The sequence below is a fragment of the Heteronotia binoei genome, chromosome 3, assembly GCF_032191835.1.
Source record: "Heteronotia binoei isolate CCM8104 ecotype False Entrance Well chromosome 3, APGP_CSIRO_Hbin_v1, whole genome shotgun sequence".
In the NCBI taxonomy this organism is placed as follows: Eukaryota; Metazoa; Chordata; class Lepidosauria; order Squamata; family Gekkonidae; genus Heteronotia; species Heteronotia binoei.
Window position 1 is genome coordinate 97,648,208 of NC_083225.1, and position 22,706 is coordinate 97,670,913.

A 22,706-nucleotide genomic window follows, 5' to 3' on the forward strand; every position below is an offset into this window, starting at 1 on the left:
AGGTGCAGTAACAGACTAAAGCCACAGTGGACCAGATATTGTTGACTACAGCTACAACCAACCATTTCCTCCCCAGTGGTGGCCAAATCCCTACCCCTAACCACAGCCCCACTAGCAATATCTCAGAATGGACACCCCATGGTTCAGTAAGTAGGGTGAATGGCATGGGACTTTGTCACAGAGGTCTCTGCCATCCACACAGCACACACAAAATTGCAACTGATGGTAGGAAAGGCTCAGGGAGGGCACTCAGCACCGCTAAGGAACTGCACCAGTCATCCTGGGAGCATGACTGGTGCAGTTCCTTGCCACTAGCCTAGGTCTCTAATTTCAGTCTGGTTCCTAGAGCTTCCTATCTTGGACAGCTTTCTAGCCAGCAAATCTACCTCACTAACATGTATGCTGTGCTATCTGGTAGCAGATCACAAAGGCAGAGGTGTCATCTGGACAGAGGAATCCGGCAAACCAACTAATTGGACCTGTTCATGTTCTGCTGTTAAATATAATCTGGGGTGTTACACAGCTTTGTTTGTTTGTGAGCAGATGAGACAAGCTCCACACCCATTGTTTTTAATTTAATTTAATATTAGGCTTCTCCCCTCCCTCCCCACAAGCAGTCTCAGGGCAGGTTTCATCATTATACAAACAGCACAATAAAACCTGTTAAGATATAATATACAATTTAAAAGTCACTATCTCAATTTATATTAGTAGACCACTGTTTCATTTGCTCCCAGAACTCCCTGCATGTGTGCAGGTAGATGTAATGAATGTGGGGGGGGGGGGGAGGGGTTGGGGGGGGAGGGAGATGAAATCAATGCAAGATGGAAGCAGTGCAGATGGATCAGAACAGGGCATAGCAAAGGAGGCCTATACAGTTTGGGGTCCCAGCACCTCAATCATATGTGTAGCAGAATATCTCTGTTTTACAAACCCTGTGGAACTGTATCAAGTCCTGCAGGGCCCAGATCTCATATGGAAGACTGTTCCACTAAGCCAGCACTAAAGCTGATGACTCTGGTTGAGGCTAAGTGGACATCCTTCAGGCTGGGGATCACCAATAGATGTTGATCTGTAGTGCATAATACTCTCTGGGGGACATATTGGGAGAGATGGTCCTGAAGGTATGTTGGTCCCAGTTTACTTAGGGTTTTAAAGGTTAAAACCCACCCTCAAACCTGACCCACTACTCAACGGGGAGCTGATGAAGCTGATGGCATTGGTGTTCCTGTAAACACATGTGCTGTTGCATTAGACCAGCTGAAGCTTCCAGATCAGTTTCAAGCCCAACATAAAGTGAGTTATACTAGTCCAATCTGAAGCTGACCATTGCATGGATCACTGTGGCTATGTCATGGACGAAGAGACAGAAAATCAATTGCCTGACCTGGCAAAAGGTGGTAAAATGCTGACTTCACATACCAGTCCCTCCTCTCTCCTTCCGCCTTTCTCCACTGTTGGCTGCTGTGTGCATGGGGAAGAGGCAATTGTGTGGTTGCTCTGGCATGGGGGGGGGGGGATCCCACAATCTCTTTTTCTGGGTCCCATACTCTCCCACAGCACTGCTGGCATTTGATAAGCAACATAGCTTGTTGGTACAGGGGCAGAGAACCAAGGTGGATACAAGATAGCTGCTGCCACGGGTGTACCATATAGGGGCTGTGGAGAGGCACCCCTGCCAAAATGAAGACGAAAAGAGACTAGATTTATACCGTTCTTCACATGGAGTCTCAGTCTGCCATGAAAATGTCGTGATGTGACGTCACCCCAGAGTCAGAAACTACTGGTGCTTGCACAGGGGACTACCTTTACCTTTCCCCCCCTTCCCTTCCCCACATCAGACAGGTAGATAGGGCTGAGAGCTCTTTTGGGAACTGCTCTTTCGAGAACAGCTCTGAAAGAACTTGTGACTGACCCAAGATCACACCAGCAGCTGCATCTGGAGGAGTGGGGAATCAAACCCAGTTCTCCCAGATTAGAGTCTGTGCTCTTAACCACTACACCAAACTGGCTCTTGGCCACTGGGCCAGGCCCACTGGCTTGGTAGAGAACCCTCAAGTACTTGTGGGATGGATCTCTTGGGCAACCCATTGGCTGGGCTGTCTTGTTGCTCCTTTTGGAATCTGTGGGGGCAAAACCTTGGAGCTCCAAGGCTTTTTCTTGCCTCTTTACATGAAGGGATTGAACTAGGAGCCCTGGCCATGCCATCCCAATGCCTTTCCACTAAGCCTCTTAGCTCAGTAGTTATGGTCTTGGGTATGAGAGTTGTGGGTTTGTGCCTGGCTCCTGTCTTATCTTTCTTCTTTTACTTTTTCACAACAATGGTGTGTGTGGCTCAGAGTATGAAGGCAGCACTTCCGTATGCGGTCAAATTCTTGTTTGGGAAGAGGTAGGCACCCTTGGGGTTAATCTGACATGCTTGCTATGCATTCTGTACCTTGCAAAGGGGCATGTGATATTTTCCTGTGTCGAATGCTCACAAGAAGCAGAACAGTAGTGCTGCTTTTGAGATGGTGGTCAGCCACCTTGGTGGCCATCAGGATTGTGCTTCCCATATCCAAATGTGCTGATAGTCCTACCTATTGTGATTATATGCTAGCATTTCTGTCCAAGTAGCACAATTTTGTTTGTTTACTGTAGAATTTTTCTACCATCAACTGTTATTTTTTCCTGTTTCTCAAATGGCAGAAATCAAGATAGTAGTGCTTTAGTAGCAGCTGTTTGCAACTCTTTCTTCAAGTAGTGTGTACTTGCAATTTTTCTTATCAAAATAAAGACATTTAAACTCTTAAAAGTCTGTAAATAAATTGTTTATATTGTTAAATCAGTAGAAATTTAAAAGAGTTTGACAGAATACAAAGTACTGCATATATATCCGCCCTAAGCCAGGGAAGGGAGAATTACAAATTGAATGAACGAACGAATGAATATTGCAATTTCCCTACAAATTTCTAATTATTTCGGGGGGGAGGGGATGACAAAGTTCCACCCCCCAATGGCTTTAAAATTTCTGAAAAATTTACATCTGTAGCATATACTAAGGTTTCTTCCTTCCTTTCTCTCTTTTAAGACAGTTATATTATCGCAGTCTTCCTCCCAGGCATTTCATGATTCAAGGTATATAACTTAGAACACCCTGTGAGAGCTTCAATTAATACACATTGAAAACAAAGTTTTAAACCACAGTATATTTCACATATTAATATAGACTGTAAGACCAAACTATTTACGCTTGCCTTCAATGGCTAAGGAGAGGTAGCAAATGCCCCACAGCACTGACAATCCCATTGGACAAATACAGATATTCAGAAACATCAACGTACATCTTGGATTTTATGGTTAAAAATGTGTGGAATTGATTTTTTGTATATTGTTTTTAATATTCTATGTAGGTTTTAACTGTTGTTAGCTGCCCTGAGCCTGTTAGGGAAGGGAGGATATAAATTTGATAAAATAAATAATTCTACAGTCCATTTTACAATATACAATGTTTTTTCTTCGTTTGTAGGACTTCCTGAAGTCCAATGCAGGTGTGATTTCAGTTCCCAAACTGGTGTGGCTGCAACTGCACTGCTGCTTCTATCTACTTTCAGAGTGAATCCTTCCTCAAGCAGCTCACCAAGGGATGCAATTTCAATTTGGTGCCAAATTGAAATTGTATCCCTTGGTGAGCTGCCTGAGGAAAGATTCACTCTGAAAGTGAACAGAAGCAGCAGTTCAGTTGCAGCCATACCAGTTTGGGAACTGCAATCACACCTGCATTGGACTTCAGGAAGTCCGAAAATAAAGAAAAAACACTGTGAATTGTAAAATGGACTGTAAAATAATTTTAAATTAATATGTGAAAAATACTGTGGTTTAAAACTTTGTTTTCAATATATGTATTAGTTAAAGCTCTCACAGAATGTTCTAAGTTACATACTTATACCCATGAGCTCTCTGGTTTCACATTTCAGGATTCAAGGCAGGTAGCAGCAATGTAAACATAATATAAAACATTTTAATAAAACAAACATTAAAACAACACATAAAATAACAAAGATAAAAATAATAAACCCAATCAACAAGCCCTTTACTTAGGATCAGGTGGCCCCAAATCTCTCCATAACAGCTGTTCAACATTCTTGCTGGAAAGTCAGGAAAAGATGAGCACCCCTGACCTAATCTGTGAGACTCTGCCAGAGGCATGGAGCAACCACAGAAAAAGCCCAAACTCGACCATAGCAAAGCATGCCTTAGACAACAGAGGGGCTGATAATAGACCTTGGTGGGAACAGAAAAGCTGTTACATGGGAACATACAGGAGAGTTCTTCAGCTATGTGCAACCCAGCTCATGAAGAGCTCTGGAAACTAACTGGCAGTCAGGGAAAGGAAAGGTCCCCTGTACAAGCACCAGTCATTTCCGACTCTGGGGTGACGTTGCTTTCGCAACGTTTTCACGGCAGACTTTTTTACGGGGTGGTTTGCTATTGCCTTCTCCAGTCTTTTTACACTCCCCCCCCCCCCCCCCAGCAAGCTGGGTACTAATTTTACTGACCTCGGAAGGATGGAATGCTGAGTCAACCTTGGGACGGCTACCTGAATCCAGCTTCCGCTGGAATTGAACTCAGGTCGTGAGCAGAGAGTTCAGACCACAGTACTGCAGTACTGCTGCTTTACCACTCTGTGCCACGGGACTGCTGGCAGTCAGTGAAGGGACCTCAAAATAGGAGTGACATAGTCCCATTGATAGCCACAGATAACAGATGAGTGTTTGCATTTTGCACCTACTGCAGCTTCTGGATTGTCTTCAAGGGCATGTTATGCAGAGCATGTTACAGTAACTTAGCCTCAAGGTGCTAGATTGGCATGGATCATCATGGCCTGATCAGACATGGGCAAATAGGGAGCCAACAGGAGACCAGGATCTAACAAGAATCTCAAGCTCTTAATCGTCTTTAAATAAAAGCTGCACACCATCGATGGTATGAAGAACAATTCTGTTTAAAGTGTGGCCCTTTTAGCCAGCATCACCTCCCTCTTATCCAGATACAGCTTGAGAAGTTCTCCCTCAGCCACTCGACCACCAAATTCAGACAGTGGCCCAAGGCAAAGACAAAAGCAGTTAGTAGCTTATTCAGAGTAATATATATAACTGTGTGTTATCAGCATATTGATGACAACCTACTCTGTGTACCTGTGTGCAATTTCATTAAGAGAACTTGATGGTGAAAAGTGCCATCAAGTCACAGCTGACTTATGGTGTCACTGTTCAAGGCAAGAGATGTTCAGAAGTGGAGCTAAAGGTAAGGTTGGTCAAAACAAATTATCACATAATATTTAAATTTGGGGGGGGGGGGGGGATGCTGCTTGCATATAGAAAGTGGTTCTTTTGTTGGGGGGGGGGGGAGATTGGATTTATACCCCCACTCTTCACTGCCCAAAGGAGTCTCAGAGTGGTTTATAATCTCCTTCCCTTCTCCTCCACACAACAGACATTCTTGTGAGACAGGTGGAGCTGAGAAAGCTCTGACAGAAACTGCTCGAGAGGAACAGCTGCACGAGAATTTGTGAATGATTCAAGGTCTCATCTGCAGGTGCATGCGGAGGAGTGGGGAATCAAACTCAGTTCTCCCATATAAGAGTCCACGCACTTAACCACTATGCCAAACTGGTTCTCACAGTGAACTGCTATCACAGTAAACTGATAGAAATTAGGAAAGTATTTGGTGACTTTAAGCAAATCCCAAAGATAAGGGTTTTGTTTTGTTTTTGTCCCCCTTCTTAGGAAAATAATTATACTTACTAACATCAGCAATGAATTTGAACTTGTGTGGGGGGGAGAAGCATATGAATTTATTTGACCAGCAGATGGTGCCTAATGCCTATAAAATAACCTTTCTAATGACTTTTACTAGATCTTGTGACTAAAGCATACACTAACCAAAAAATCTCAAACAGATAAAAGTTTTAGCCTTGCTCACCTAGCCACCATAGAATCAACTAGCACTTGAAAATTATCCTAAAGTTTTCCATCTGCAAATCACATTTGACGTATCATCATGAAACTAGAAGAGCTGTACTCTCCAACTTCTTCAGAAACAAAAGAAAGCAAAGCAAATGGAAACACATTATTTGCCAGTAATGCACGTATTTATTGAAGATCCATGGAACATAAATGAAAAGAACTTAAGAAGTGTCCCACTAGATCAGAATGAGGTTCTATCTGGCCTAGGATCCTATTTCCAACAATACCCAGCTAGACACCACCAGGTTATCTAAAAAAAAACAGAGGGCGTTTTCGCACTCACGTTCAGCCGGCGCGACCCCCCTCTTCACCGCGCAGGATCTGCGCGGATTTCGCACTAAATGCCGCGGAGCAGCCGGAAGAGCCGGAAACTCCCGTCGCAAAAGCCGCGCAAACGGAAACTGCTTTTTGGCGGTTTACATTTGAGCGGCTTTTGCGCCGGGAGTTTCCGGCGCAAAAGGCTGCTCCGCGGCATTTAGTGCGAAATCCGCGCAGATCCTGCGCGGTGAAGAGGGGGGTTGCGCCGGCTGAAGGTGAGTGCAAAAACGCCCATAATGAAGGAAATGAGCACAAAGATGAAATGGCAATGAAAAGCTACTGAATATAACTGTGCAAAGATTAATAGAATGCACAAGACATCCAAAAAGAACATCATTTGAAGGGAATTACAGTTTTAGAATACTTCAAATACCTAATTCTTGACTCTAGTCTAGTCTAGTCAAGAATGTACAATGAACACATTTCAGTATGAAGAGTTCAACCACAAAAAAGTGGCACAGTAAAGCTATGGGCTTCTTTAAAACTTGGAGCTGCCTTCACTATATTGTGGAAAAGTAGCAAGTCATCATTACTAGCTATTCTGTAGACTCCACCGAACAAAAATATTATCCCTGCTCCTACAACAATGATCATAATGGATTAAAAGCTGTGGAGAAAAACAGAAGAGTATGATATGTAAAATAATGTATCTAGTTCAATAGAACATTCACCTCACATATTAGTAAGATTATTTTCCCTATCTTGGAGAGGGGTGTGAACTTTCAGAGAGATGTACTCTTTCATATTATGTAACTATACTTACACAATCAGAAGCTGCAAACTAACCTTCCTGCCCCTTTTCTGAAGTGTAAATCGCAACCATTCCTGTTAACCATGAGTATGTCAGTGACATAAATCATTGTTAATGCTAGTCAGGGTCCATGCTAAACCAGGAATTGAAACAAATTTGAAGCATAGCTTATAGCTATCAGAGCCTTTGTTCATCATCTTCCAGACTTCTTGGAGGGGCAGAGATGTGCCACAAGATTGGAGGACTTAACAGGGATATTTGTTTCATATCTCATTACATCCTTGGTGTAAGCCCCAGAAGGCAGGACCAGAACCAACGGGTTAAAATTAAATCAAAAGAATTTCAGCTCAACTTTAGCAAGAACTTTCTGACAGTTAAGAGTGGTTCCTCAGTGGAACAGGTTTCCTCAGGTGGTGGTGGGCTGTCCTTCCTTGGAGGTTTTTAAATAGAGACTGGATGGCCATTTGACAGCAATGCGAATCCTGTTAATTTAGGGGGAGGTATTTGTGAAATTCCAGCATTGTGCAGGGGATTGGACTAGATGACCCTCAAGGTCCCTTCCAACTCTATGATTTTATCCTCTGTGAGGACTATACATCCTATGTATTTTTATGCATTCCTATCTCTCTCTCTCTTTCTCTCTTTTGAATATGATGGACTACTGCTTGTAATAGAATGCAATATATAAGTATGTATTTTTTCAGACACAACACCTCTAAGAACAACATATTACCATATTTTTCCTACCATAAGGCGCTCCGGACGATAGGATGCACCTTCCTCCTGGGGGGCGGTCCGCTGCCTCTGCCTCCAATCTGGCGCTTCCCCCACACCTCCCTGCCTGGCTCCATCTTCTTCCAGCAAGCGCTGGGCTCGCAAACCCAGCGCCTCTGATGCTTAAAGCAAGCGCTGGGATCGTTCCCTCCGCCCTCCGATCCCAGCGCTTGCTTTAAGCATCAGAGGTGGAGCCAGGCACACAGGCAAGGAGGAAGCAGGCTGCCCCCTCCGCAGCTGGCGCTCGCGAAGCGCTGGGTTTGCGGTGGGGCCACGTGGAGCGATCCCAGCGCTTGCTGGAAGAAGATGGAGCCAGGCAGGGAGGCGCGGGGGAAGCGCCGGATCGGAGGCAGAGGCAGCGGATCGCCCCCCCCCCAGGAAGGTACGTACCTTCGCTCCATAAGACGCACACACTTCCCCCCACACTTTTTTTTTGGGGGGGGTGCGTCTTATGGTCCGAAAAATACGGTATATAGTCTTTAGAACAACATATAGTGATTGTTATCTTTATGCTTGATGGGAGGCAGATGGGCATCATAAAGTTAACTTTCCCACAATTAGAAAAGATTCTCTTACACACTTATCTCCTATTTTAACATATTTACTGCTTCAACTGTTGTTTCTCCTTCATACAGCTGCTGACCCTGTGCACTTGGCTTGTTGTCCCTGCTTTGTCTCAAAATGTCTATATCATGTCATACGCTAATTTGGTTCCCCTCCCAACCCTGCCCATAGGTTTGAATGGTCTTCTCCCATTTCAGTATATAAGAAGTGTGTGTGTACACATGAAAGCTTATACCTTGAATAAAACTTTTCTGGTCTTAAAGGCATTACTGGACTCTAACTTTATACTGTTGCTACCCACCTGGATCTATGTTTGAGCTATGTGTTACCATACAACTTTTGTTTCTAAATGCATTCCTATAGCTTTGTAGTAGAAAAGCAGCATTAGGAATCAGAGACTTGAAGAAGAGAAGGTGTGTAAGAGAGTTGAGACTTGAAGAAGAGAAGGTGTGTGTTGACGGAAGGTTACTCAAGCCTTCCTCCACAGCTCTTCCTCTCCCTTGCTGTTTTTCTCCCAGGCAGACTTCCAGACTCATCTTTACTTTGTAAACATAGGCCTGGAGCTCTGGAGTAAGGAAAATGCATTGAATGGTGAGAGTATCAAGCACAAATTTTGGTGTAAAAACTGATTTCCTAAATGTCCCTTACCTGGTTGGTAAGAGGCTGTTGAATCTGGTCAGCATATGATAAGGCAGAAACTTGTTGGTCATTTATGTTCTGCTGCCGACGATCGCTGTACTGCTGATGTGAATGGGACATCTGTCCAGCCATCTGAAGGCCAGCAGCATGGAATGAAAATGATGGTGCAAGCCGAACAGATGAAGGTTTGCATGCTGAAGTCTCTCCTCCTACAAAGGACAATGCAAGAGTTTAGTATGGTGTTCTTCCTTCGGCTGATCTTTGTATGTTACTTTATAATTGCTTGATGTAATACAAATCTCCAATATGCACAATTAAAAAACAGAAAAGAAATGTATATGTACATAGAAATAACTTTTTGCGTGCTATGTTTCCTGCATACTTAAGTTTCCTATTTCCTGTCTACAGTATTCTCTTTCACATCGCAAAGTATGATGCAATGTCCTTCTTTGGTGCAACATTTACATTGAGAGGAATCCTTTTTCTCCCTATCCTGCTTGGTTCTGTCAGTAAAAACGTTTCTAACTTTTATTTCCTTTAAAATGTTGTAAGTTATTGTACAGACAACTTTTAGTATTTCTAACACCCCCAACTTGTAGAGACTCATATCACAACTTCTGAAATATTATTCATTCTGAGAAAGATGAGATAAAAGCTACTAAATGTTGGCCCATTTGTCACTAACCGTACATGGAAACAGTCCTTATTAAAATTTTTCATTAGTATCACATTACACAACCATGACAGGAACAGGGCTACTCTAATAATCGCTAAATGCCATACAGGTGCACCATCCACCCAAATTAGAGCTTTGTGTGCTATTTAGTCCTACAAATGAACAGTTATGTAATATAGAATGATTCTAAATGTTTGTGCAGTCTTAGGCTCTGGCAGCTGACACACGCAAACCATATAAAATACAACGTTTGCTTTTCCAGGAGTTGCTTCTTGTTTATATGACAGAAACTTTAGCTCAATAAATGATTAGTACTGTTTGTGGCAATTTACACTGTCACTTAAGAATTCTTGGTCAATCATTTGAAGATTCTGATACACTGCACAGGCAATTCCAGTACTCCATATCCCATCTTAAAAGAAGCACATGATCTCATGTGAAAAAAGGGGAAAACCCTCTTCCCAATAGCATATGAGAAATCTGTATTGAAAATAATTTTAATAAATTGTAAGTTGCTGGAACAAAGCATTTAGACTTCTGATTCTATTTATGTCACCTTATACTTCTCATCTATCTTTAGCAATTTTAAGAGTTTCATCAGTCATCCATCAAAGCATTTCATATCTTTTGGCTATAGGAAGAGTCCTTGCACATTCTTCCTTGATAATATCTTTGCTTTTAATCCACGGTTCTTCTAATTTACATTCACTTAAATTTAGTAATACAAATCTATTTACTACATGGTCTTTAAACTCTTTGGAATGTTGTTTAAATTGTAAAAAAGGTATCGGCTGTTCTGTGCAAGCACTAGTCGTTTCCGACTCTGCGGTGACGTTGCATCACAACGTTTTCAAGGCAGACTTTTTTACGGGGTGGTTTGCCATTGCCTTCCCCAGTCATCTACACTCCCCCCCCCCCAGCAAGCTGGGTACTCATTTTACTGACCTCGGAAGGATGGAAAGCTGAGTCAACCTTGAGCCAGCTACCTGAACCCAGCTTCTGCCAGGATTGAACTCAGGCTGTGAGCAGAGAGCTCCGACTGCAGTACTGCAGATTTACCACACTGCACCATGACGCTCCCTGTTTAGATTGTATTGGCACTACAAATGTTTTGGTGTTTTCCTTCAGCTTTATTCTAATTTTTAAAATCAACAATCCATGTTCTGTACCACATTTAGCTTCTGGTCCTGTTTTAGCAGAGAGAATAGAGCTTCTCCATCTTCTTCTTCCAATTATGTAATCTATTTTATTTCCATATTGTCCGTTCAGTGTTGTCCAGGTACACAACTGCCTGTTTGGCTGACTGAAACACGTTCACAATGAATTCTATTAGTCACTCTCTGGGTTCATTTCATGCTCCTAGCCCAAATCTTCCAACAATATTTGATTCTACTTTGTTTCCCACTTTTGCATTCCAGTCACCTATGATTATCAGCACATCTTTTTTAGGTGTGTGATCAACTTCTTCCTGGTCACTTGCATAAAAGCTTTCAATTTCTTATTTAACAGCTACAGCTGGGGTGTAAACTTGAATAATGGTTGACGGGCTTTCCATGAAGTATGACTGATAATATTTGATCAGACTTTGCATGATAGCCCTTGACTACTTGTACTGCCTTGGCATTAAAGCAACTCCATTTCCTCTGTGTTTATCATTTGCAGAATAAAAAAAAGGCAACATTCATAGGTATAATGCATATGATACTGTGGCCTCACTACTAGAAAAACTATTTACTGGTATATAAACCATACTTTTAATATTATTAGAAACATTCTATTGTTATTTTTAAAAGCCTAACACTTTAGACTGAAATGCAGTTAGAGAGATAGCAATAATCATAATGCTCTCCCTTCTGAAGTTCTTGATCATTGCTTGCCTGGCAATATTTGACCTTAAATGTCCAAGGCAAACCTAGATTCTTAATATAACTCCAACATATCAATGACAGAACTGTAAATTGCCCCCCAAGGTCGGAATAAAGAGTCGGACACATTACATTGGAATAAAGGTGGGCCACTTTATTAACTTAATAGTGTAAACAGCAAAGGCACCCCACCAGCGGCCTGGCCAGGGCTAGGGGTCACCGCGACTGCTCCCCTACCATTAACGGACGAGAGACCCAGCCTCCCGGCCGGAGCTGAGCAACTCAGCTCCCTCTAGGCAGGCCCAGCAGGGAGACATGCACCAGAGGGCCCAAACCCAGACGCACGTCTCGCCAGAAAGGCACCCTCTAGCCGAGCCTCCTGGGCAGTCTGCATTCTCCAAACCCGGGTCTCCAAACCAAGGTTGATCATGCCAGACCCCAAATTCCCCAAAAGGAGGATGCTTCGCAGTCCTCCCCTAGCCGCATAGTGTCCTAAACCCCAAAAACCTGCCAACTAAAGTGACCACCTATTTAAAGGCACCATCCCTGAGCCAATTCCACAATCCACTGTAGTGCTATGCAGGGTAGGCAAAAAACACACCCCAGCAACAGCCAAACAGCCGGAGCGTAAAAAATTCCTACCCGGCTCCTCAAATGAGGCAACCAGCAAAGCCTACATAACATACAGGGCAGGCGGGAGGGCCGATCGTTGTCGAAGTGCCTGGAAGGGAGCGCACAGCTAGCCATTAACACGGCTATGCTCCGCCCCCCGAATTGCGTGCCCAAACGGGCGAACTCCTCCTCCTCCTCCTCCCAGGGAGGCAAACGGAGCGAAAGCAGCCTAGCAGCTATGCTGCAGGCTGCACGCTCTAGATTGTGCAATGTGAACATGATTTCAAGTTGGGAAAGCAGTGTAGTATAAAATAAATATCCAATAACAGCATGCAAGTGATTAATTGAGCTTGAATGCATTGGAATTTATGCAAATACCAAGAGCATGCACGAGCATACTTGTTCCCGGGGGAGGGGGGGAAGGTCTTTTTATGATTTAGAGGAAAGAAATAAACCAGATGATCCTTACAATGGAGAAAAGTAAGAAGACAGTTCCCTCAAAGATCAATTTGTCATTTTCTCAGATGAGAACGAGGGTATCATTTGTCACCTTCTGTAGAATGACAATATTTAGTTACAACATTTGTTGGTATCTAAATATGGATTGAGTAATGTGTTTAAATGCTGCCATTGTAACTCACAGGATACATGGTCGAGGTGGTGGAAGTCCATCTGGTTTGGCCCATCCTGCATCTTGTTTGCCTTCTCATCCACCCACCTGCCTCAGTGCTAGGCAACAGCTATTGATGTACATAGGCAAAGCCTCTGCTAATAGTTGAGGTATTAAATTGTGCTATTTTCTGCAATTGGATTGTTCTAATTGTGAATATTTATAGGGTTTTTAGTGATTATTTATATCAATGACTAATGATTGCATTTATTTTAGTGTTATTGTATTGTTGTAACCTGCCCTGAATCTTTCTGTGCAGGGGACAGCGTGATAGAAGTCAAATATAACAAATAAATAAAACCCTTAAACATATATTTTGGGTGTGTCCAGTCATTTGGTTTTTCGGGGAAGTTATTATTTAATTAGAATGTTTTTAATTAGAATTTTTTATTAGAATGTTCATTGATTTTTGAAGATTCTTATGCACTTTAAAACTATCTGCCTGTGTCTTGCAGTCTAACCGACAGTCAACAAAAATAGACCCCGAGTGCTCTTATTACAGCTAAAAGGCTTGTATTACAGCACTGGATGGATAAAAGCCCACTTTCAGTAACTCAATGGACTGAAGACCTTAGAATTCTATAAATATTTGAATGCATGACATATAGACAGCACCTGTGTATGGACCAAATTTTTAGATATCTGGGAAATGTTTACAGAAACTTATATTTACAATGTACAGGTGCTTTAGTGCTACACTGTACCTTGTAAACATATTCATTAATACATGTAGACTTTTTGAAAAAAAATTCATGTATTCTGAGCCAAAGAGCAAGAACATGGGCAGTATTAATCAAACAATAATTTATTATTGCAAAATAAAACATACATTAACAGAGTGGTTATAAAAATGCATTTACTGTCTTCCATTAAAATACAGCTTAAAAAGCAAATATGCATTATTGAATCAACACTATACCTTGGTACACTCCAGCAGCTGCACTGAATCTGACACCAAGATTCTATCCAAGTTTTCAGATTCAATGTTTGCAGGAAGAAAGGAGGTATACAATTTATTCGATCTTCCTGGGATTTTTGTTTTAAGGATGAGTATAATAAACATATATATGATTATAGAAGGGGCAATGCAGAAGCACATATCCAACTGCTTCAATTTCTGCAGAAGCACAATGGCATAATCTCATCATAATGTCTTTGTATTGACTCTATGTTGCTGCTCTGGAGCTTGTATTCCTTGCAGCAGGAGTGGCCAAACTTGCTTAACCTAAGAGCCACATAGAATAAATGTCAGATGTTTGAGAGCCACAAGACATGAACATCAGATGTTAGAGAGCCACAAGGAAAGAAGGGGGAGGCAAATAGATGGGGGGAGGGAGGACGGAGGGAGTGGGAAAAAAGCAACTTTAACTTTAAATGCATTCTCTAAGCCTTCAGCTGGCTTTGCAAAGCAATTTAAAGAGACTTTAAATGACTTTTCCAAGCCAGTCAATGGGGCAGTGGGGACTTCCAAGAGACACACAATATATGTGAAAGAGTCACATGTGGCTTCCAAGCCAGTTTGGCCACCCCTGCCTTATAGCAACTGCACCTAGATTATTATGCTCCTGCTATAGGTAATACCACATTCCCACAATGAGAAGTCCTTTGTAAGCATAATTTTAGATTATGGAAGAAAAAGGGAGACTCTTAATGTACAGTATGTCACAGAAGTGAGTACACCCCCTCACATTTTGTAAATATTTAAGTATATCTTTTCATGTGACAACACTGAAGAAATGACTCTTGGCTACAATGTAAAGTAGTGAGTCTACAACTTGTAAATGTGCTGTCCCCTCAAAATTACGCAACACACAGCCATTAATGCCAACTGCTGGCAACAAAAGTGAGTACACCCCTAAGTGATAATGTCCAAATGGGGTCCAAGTAACCGTTTTCCCTCCCTGATGTCATGTGACTCGTTAGTGGTACAAGGTATCAGGTGTGAAGGGGGAAGCAGATTATTAATCTTACTCCCTCATACTGGTCATTGGAAGTTCCACATGGCACTTCATGGCAATGAACTCTGAGGATCGGAAAAAACGAATTGTTGCTCTACATAAAGCTAGCCTAAGCTATAAGAAGATTGCCAAGACCCTGAAACTGAGCTGCAGCACGGTGGCCAAGACCATACAGCAGTTTAACAGGACAGGTTCTACTCAGAACAGGCCTCGCCATGGTTGTCCAAAGAAGCTGAGTGCCCACCATGGTTGACCAAAGAAGCTGAGTGCCCATGCTCAGCATCATATCCAGAGGTTGGCTTTGGGAAATAGACGAATGAGTGCTGCCAGCATTGCTACAGAGGATGAAGGGGTGGGGGGTCAGCCTGTCAGTGCTCAGACAATATGCTGCACGCTGCATCAAATTGGTCTGCAGGGCTGCCATCCCAGAAGGAAGCCTCTTCTAAAGATGATGCACAAGAAAGCCTGCAAACAATTTCTGGAACCATGTCCTGTGGTCTGATGAGAGCAAGATAAATTATTTGGTTCAGATGGTGTCAAGCGTGTGTGGCGGCAACCAGGTGAGGAATACAAAGACAAGTGCGTCTTGCCTACAGTCAAGCATCGTGGTGGGAATGTCATGGTCTGGGGCTGCATGAGTGCTGCCGGCACTGGGGAGCTACAGTTCATTGAGGAAACCATGAATGCAAACATGTACTGTGACATACTGAAGCAGAGCATGATCCCCTCCCTTCGGAGACTGGGCCATAGGGCAGTATTCCAACATGTTAACGACCCCAAACACACCTCCAAAACAACCACTGCCTTGCTAAAGAAGCTGAGGGTAAAGGTGACGGACTGACCAAGCATGTCTCCAGACCTAAACCCTATTGAGCATCTGTGGGGCATCCTGAAACAGAAGGTGGAGGTGCGCAAGGTGTCTAACATCCACCAGCTAAGTGATGTCGTCATGGAGGATTGGAAGAGAACTCCAGTGGCAACCTGTGAAGCACTGGTGAACTCTATGCCCAAGAGGGTTAAGGCAGTGCTGGAAAATAATGGTGGCCACACAAAATATTGACACTTTGGGCCCCATTTGGACATTATCACTTAGGGGTGTACTCACTTTTGTTGCCAGCAGTTTAGACATTAATGGCTGTGTGTTGCGTAATTTTGAGGGGAAAGCACATTTACACTGTTATACAAGCTGTAGATTCACTACTTTACATTGTAGCCAAGTGTCATTTCTTCCGTGTTGTCACATGAAAAGATATACTTAAATGTTTACAAAATGTGAGGGGGTGTACTCACTTCTGTGACATACTGTAGGTGGTGATGGTGACTCAACAAGATGAAAAGACTGAGCACTGGAGATAAACAATATCATCCCTTCAGAGACCCATGTGGGCTGAAAGTCCAACCAGTATTAGGAAGATCTCATTCTCTTTGTACAGGAAAATTCTTATCCCTTGACTCTGGAGGTGTGTTTTAAACACTGCCATGTACTCACTGAAGACTCTTGAAGTGGCAGAGAGCTCAAAGGGCAGCATCTTGCACTAGTAGTCTTGCATGGCAAAATGAAGAATTTTACAATTTTGTGAATGGATCAAGATGTGGTAGTAGGCTGAAAGAGATCTCAACGCGGTGGGGGGGGCAGTTTGAAAAAATTAGGGGAAACCCTGTGTCTGTGTTTTCTTTCTGAAAGTTAAAAAAAAGTAGGAAAAATGGAAAATTTGGAAGAGCACTGGATAAAACCCATCCTTGTGTATGTGTGTGTGTGAAAATGCTTCTTAAAGCAAAGTTTTCATATTCAAAAAATAAAAATAAAAAAAATAATTGAAGACATTTTCTATTTTTCCAATTAAACAACTGAGACCTTTTAGGGAGCACTTAAGAAAGCTGTAGGCATAAAAAAATTCTTGAAAATATTGTATGTTTACATTTAAGTAATTCTGGCAACAATTAATACACTATAACATATTTACTGATAACCCATTATTAAAGAGTTCAGTGTTTTCAGTTTTATAAAGTTTACCTATTATCCCTCTATATGAGATTCTGGTCAAATAATACACTTTCTTTTATTTGCTCCAAAATTATTTTCTATCTTCAACTTCTATTTTTCCCTACATCTCAGACAGTAAAAGTGCAAGCACTTTTCCCTACATCTCAGACAGAATATAGGATTCAGCAGTTTGTGATTCATCTCAAGTAGAGTATACTTGAAATTCTTCTTACAGAAGACATATTTATTCGTTTAAATAATGCAAATTGTAGAATTTTATATACTAAGTTACATATGGTGCATTTTAAATCAGTAAAAGAAAAGTAGGTTTGATAGTAAAACAACGACTGTAAACCTAGACTGGGCTATCTAGGCCAGAGTGTTGAACTCATTTGTTATGAGGGCCAGATCTATCATAAATGAGACCTTGTTGGGCCAGGCCATGTTGGGCCAGGCCATGTGTGTACCTATTTAAGATTAGGTAGCAGAGATATAAACTTTATAAAGGGCACAGACAAACACAATTAAATTTATATATTTTTAAAACTTAAAACATGCTTAAAACATTAGGACTCGTTGGTCTTAAAGATGCTTTCTTTGTATTTCTCTCATGGGATTCAGGGAATTGGGCAAAGAAAGCTGTGGCTATTTCCTTCCTTCCACAGGGCACGGGGGGAGGGCTCAGTCAATAGAAAGAAGATAGGATTGGCTCAGTAGCTCTGCTGTGTGATTGAGAGAGCCTGGAAAAACAAGCTCTGCCTTCCCCACTTCCTCTTCAAGGGAGGAGCCTCAGCCAATCGAGAAAATAGAGGTTTTGCTCTGTAGCTCCTGTGTGATTGAGCAAGCCTTGCAAAGCAATCTGTGATGCAGAAGAAAGCAAGAGATAGGAAGCAGATGACAGCCAGTTGCTCGGGGGCCTGATGGGAGCCCTCCAGGCCGCATGTTTGACACTCCAACTACTGGGAGCAACTAACTCCACTATTACAGTAATTACATGGCTACCAATTCACTCTGAAGCCCAATTAAAGTACTGTTTTTTAAAATTTAAAACCCTACATTGCATGGGAGCGAGGTTTCTGATGGATCAGCTTCTCCCATACAATTCTGTCCAGGAATTAAGATCACACGGAGAAGGCCTACTCAGTGTCCTATTAACCAACAAAGCTCATCTGGTGTGTTACACAAGAAAAGGCTTTTTTGGTGGCAGCCCCTCAGTTATGGAATAATCTTAGTGAGATGTGTCTGGCCACCTTGCTTTTGATGTTTAGAAGGCAGCTGAATGTGGTTTTATTCAGAACAGTTTCAGACCAGTATTGGTCTGCAGAAGAAGAGCCAGGTAACAGTCCACTAGCACCTAACTGAATATTAGATTATATATCTTTCAGTTCTCTTCCCAAAAAATGCAACTCTACTAAGCCCTCTGTGTACATGTGTGTGTGTGTTTTAATTTTCCCCACTTGTACTTTCCCCAGTATATGCCTATGTAAATTACTTTTGGGGGTTTTATTGTGCTATCTTTGTCATATTATATCATAATACAGATCTGGTTTGAGTTTTTGATGTTTATGATTTAATGCTGACAGTAGCTTTATGACATAGTTTACCTATGCAAATACTGACATACCTAATTGGATTGCCTCGGTGTAATTGGATGGACTGCTGGCCCCACCCTCTGCTGGGTTAGGCTTCTATTCTGTAAGGCTCCTCCTCACCAGAAGCATGAGCTTTTGGGAGCAAGCTGAAGGGCAAGAGCTCAAGAGATCTTAGCCTGGGAGCCCAGTAGGGAGGTGAGTAGCTCTTCACAAGTAATCGTGGGAGGCAGTTTGACAGTGGCGTTATTAGGGAGGTGGAAGATAACCAGAACTAATTTGGGTTGGATTTGAAATGGATTGCACCAGCATGGCTCATGAAGGAGTAGAACCAGTGACATCCAAATTCTGTGGCATGTTCCTATTCTTACCTGAAGGTAACAGCAATTACACCTGCAGCAAGAGTAAGCTGGTAGCCCCACTGGACAAGAAGATACAGGGACTAGAGGTATGCTTGTCCACACTCTTACTTTATAAGGAAAGGTGAAGACTGAATGGACAGAACCCAGGAATTGCTTTTGAGAGTGTAACAGCAGCAGGAGGAGGAGGCAGCACTTGAGGGAATGGAGGAGCACCCAGAACAGTAGGAGAGTGCAAGGAAAAAGCAAAACCCTTTTCTGAGCCTCTGCTGCTAAGAAATCGGTTCCAGGATCTCTCCATAGATATGGATTCTGGACCATTGGAACAAGGGCAACTTCCCCAGCCTCCACAAAGCTTGAAGGAAATTTCTCAGACCCCTGTGGATGAGAGGACTCAAGCTTCTACTACCCAATATAAGAGAAGGTGTGGGCTGGTGACTCGGGATTCCCTACTGAGAGGGGTAGAGCCTGAACTGTGCTGACTGGACTTGTCATCTTGAGAGGTATGATGTCAACACATCCAGGACACGACTGAAAGGGCAAGATTAATCACGGATTATTATTATCCTTTCTTGCTGATCCATGTGGGAACAAATGATATTGTTTGGCACAGCCCAGAACGTATTAAGAGAGACTATGTGGCTCTGTGTAAGAAGGTGAAGAACCTGGGAGTGCAGGCTGTGTTTTCATCAGCTCTTCCTGTCGAATGCTTGGTTTAGAAAGAAAAGAAGAATACTGCAAATAAATGACTGGCTACGTAGACGGTGTTATCAGTAAAGGTTTGGAATTTTGGGCCATGGATTACACTTTTGAGATGAAGCTCTTCTTTGGGGAGATGTTTTGCACCTCACAGGGATAGGAAAAATGTGTTTGGTAAGAGCCTTGCAAACCTAGTAAGGAGGGCTTTAAACTAAATTATATAGGGGAGTGAGACAAAAATTCAAGTCCTAGTATGATGCCAATAACTGGAGATAAGAATGCTAAAAATTTGTGGGGATTGACTCATATGCTTTGTAACTAACTTGCAGGTAAGTACATAAATGAAAACCTCAGGGAGCATAAACTTGGATTCTGATGTCTCTACAGTATGGGAAACTAGCAAGAGGAACTGGAAGTCCTATTATGGGAAGGGGACTATGACCTAATGTGCATTTCTGACTTGTAGGATGGCACTCACAACTGGAACATTAGGATTGAGGGGTACAACTTATTTAAAAGGGATGGACAAATAAGGAAGGGTGGAGGAGTCACATTGTATGTAAAAAAGTATGTATTTGTGAGGGAATTCAGGAATCTGAGTGTGGAAATGCAGTTGAGAGTCTCTCGGTAAAAATAAAAGGAGTAAGACATAATAGTGATATTATGGTGGGGACCTACTATAGACCTCCGGGCCAGACAGAGGACTTGGATGAGACACTCCTACAACAGATTACGAAGTTCTCAAAGAGGCAGAACACAGTGGTCACGGGAGATTTCAATTACCCAGATATCTGTTGGAAGTCCAGTTCTGCTAAACACAAAATTCCTGACTTGTCTTGCGGAAAACAAGGGGAACACGGGAATCTGCTTTCTTGGACTTGAATCACACCAACAGGGAAGAACTAGTTGATGAGGTGGAAGTGGTGGGCAACACCCTGGGTGGTAGTAATCATGTAATTTTGGAATTTACAGGCTAGGGGAAAGGAAAAGCTGTATGTAGTCAGATATATAGGTTGATCTTCAGGAAAGCAAATTTTGACAAACTTGACTTTATGGTGGGTAAAACCCCATGGCCAGAAATACTTAAGGTTATGGGAGTTCAAGAAGGATGGGGGTTTCTTAAAAGTGAATATTGAAAGCACAATCACAAATGATTCCTATAAGAAGATAAAACATGAGGAGCCTGAAGAAGTCAAGGTGGCTCCCATAAACAGCTCTCTTAAAACTTGAGAAATATAGAAGACTCATTTAGGAAATGGAAGGCGTACTTATAGCCAAGGATGAATATAAACAAGTTACCAGTGCTTGTAGAGAGAAAGTTAGGAAAGCTAAAGCTCAGTATGAGCTTAGGCTAGAAAGAGATGCTAAAAACAGCAAAAAAAGGGTTGTTTGCCTATTTTCAAAAAAAGAAAAAGAGCAAAGTCATGGTAGGCCCATTGTGGGGATAGGAAAGTGATACTGAAACAGGTGATGAAAAGAGGGCAGAACTGTTCACTTCCTACTTTTCCTCAATCTTCTCTTGTCGAGGGAAATTGAGCTAATCATGGCAAAAACAGAACACATGATGAGGGAAGGGAGTTGCAGCCTAGGAGTAGTTCATAAACACCTAGTTCCTTTAAATGAATCTAGGTCCTCGGAGCCAGATGAAGTGCATCCAAGGGTACTAAAAGAACTTGCAGATGTAATTTCTGAGCTTCTAGCCATTATTTTTGGAGAACAGGTGAGCTGCAGTAAGGCTGGAAGCAGACAAGTGTTCCTGTCTTCAAGAAGAGGAAAAAGGAGAATCTGGGTAACTACTGACTAATCAGCTTGACATCTTTACTTGGAAAAGTTTTAGAACAAATCATCAGTCAGTCCTGGGACATTTAGAAAAGATGGCTGTGATCACTAAGAGCCAGAATGTGTTTCTGAAGAACGAGTCATATCAATCTCTCTCCCTCTCTCTCTGATCTCCTTTTTAAAGAAAGTTACTAACTTTTTTGAGGAAGTTACTACCTTGCTGGATCAGGGGAATGCTGTAGGCATAGTTTATCTTTTGGTTTTTGATAAGGTTCCACATAATATTCTTGTTGACAAATTGGTAAAATGTTATTTGGATCCTATTACTATTACATGAATCTGTAACTGGCTGACTGATCCACCCAAAGAGTGCTTGTAAATAGTTACTTATTCTCTTGGAAGGAGTGACAAGTGCAGTGCCTCAAGGATCTGTACTGGGACCTGATTTGTTTTATAAATGATTTGGATTAAAAAAATAGAGGGAATTAGATGATACTAAATTGGGATGGGTAGCAAATAATAATATAAGACAGAGACAAGATACAGGATGATCCTGGACAGACTGGAAAACTGGGCTAAAACAAAAAAAAATGAAGTTTAATAGGGATAAATGTAAAGTTCTGCATAAATTCAATGCATAATTATAGTGGAGGAGACTTGTCTTGGAAGTAGTATGTGTGAAAAGGATCTAGGAAGAGGTGTCAAACTAATTTGTTATGAGGGCCAGATCTGACATAAATGAGACTTGTTGGGCCAAGCCATGTTGGGCCTGGCCATGAGTGTACCTATTTAAGATTAGGTAGGAAAGATATAAACTTTATAAAGGACAGAGACAAACACAATTAAAGATTTTTTTCAAAAAAAACCCTTAAAACATGCTTAAAACATTAGCACTTGTTGGTCTTAAAGGTGCTTTCTTTATATCTCTCCCACAGGATCCAGGAAACTGGACAAAGAAAGCTCTGGCTCTTTCCTTCCTTCCCTAGGGGGCCAGGATAGGGAGCAGCCTCAGCCAATAGAAGAGAGACTTGGCTATCTCTGCGGTGCAACTGAGAAAGCCTGGCAAAGCAAGCTATCCCTCTCCCCTTCCTCCCCAAGGGAGAAAATAGAGACTTTGCTCTGTAGTTCCTGAGTGATTGAGTAAACCTTGCAAAACAAGCTGTTATGCAGAAGGAAGCAAGAGAGAGGGAGAAGGAAGCAGATGACAGCCAGTTGCTCGGGGGCCTGATAGGAGCCCTCCAAGGGCCTGATTCAGTCCCCGGGCTGCATGTTTGACACCCCTGATCTAGGGGTCTTAGTGTACCATACAATGAACATGAATCAGCAGTGTGACGCAGTAACTAAAAAGGCAAATGCAATTTTGGGCTGTACCAACAGAAGCAGGGCTTGAATTCAGCAGGAGTTCACAGGAGCACAGCTCCTGAACCTTTCTGATTGCCCCCCTCCTCCTCCCACCTACTT

General features: G+C 42.2%; 1 protein-coding gene across 3 annotated transcripts in view; it reads right to left on the bottom strand.

Moving 5' to 3' along the window:
- Nucleotides 1-22,706, bottom strand: part of DYRK1A (dual specificity tyrosine phosphorylation regulated kinase 1A) — a 324,751-nt gene that overhangs the window by 45,144 nt on the left and 256,901 nt on the right. For all 3 annotated transcript variants that reach the window (XM_060234265.1, XM_060234264.1, XM_060234266.1), the window contains one exon: nucleotides 9,064-9,263. In XM_060234265.1, the coding sequence (XP_060090248.1) occupies nucleotides 9,064-9,263 (200 nt within the window). The remainder of the gene's footprint in view (nucleotides 1-9,063; nucleotides 9,264-22,706) is intronic.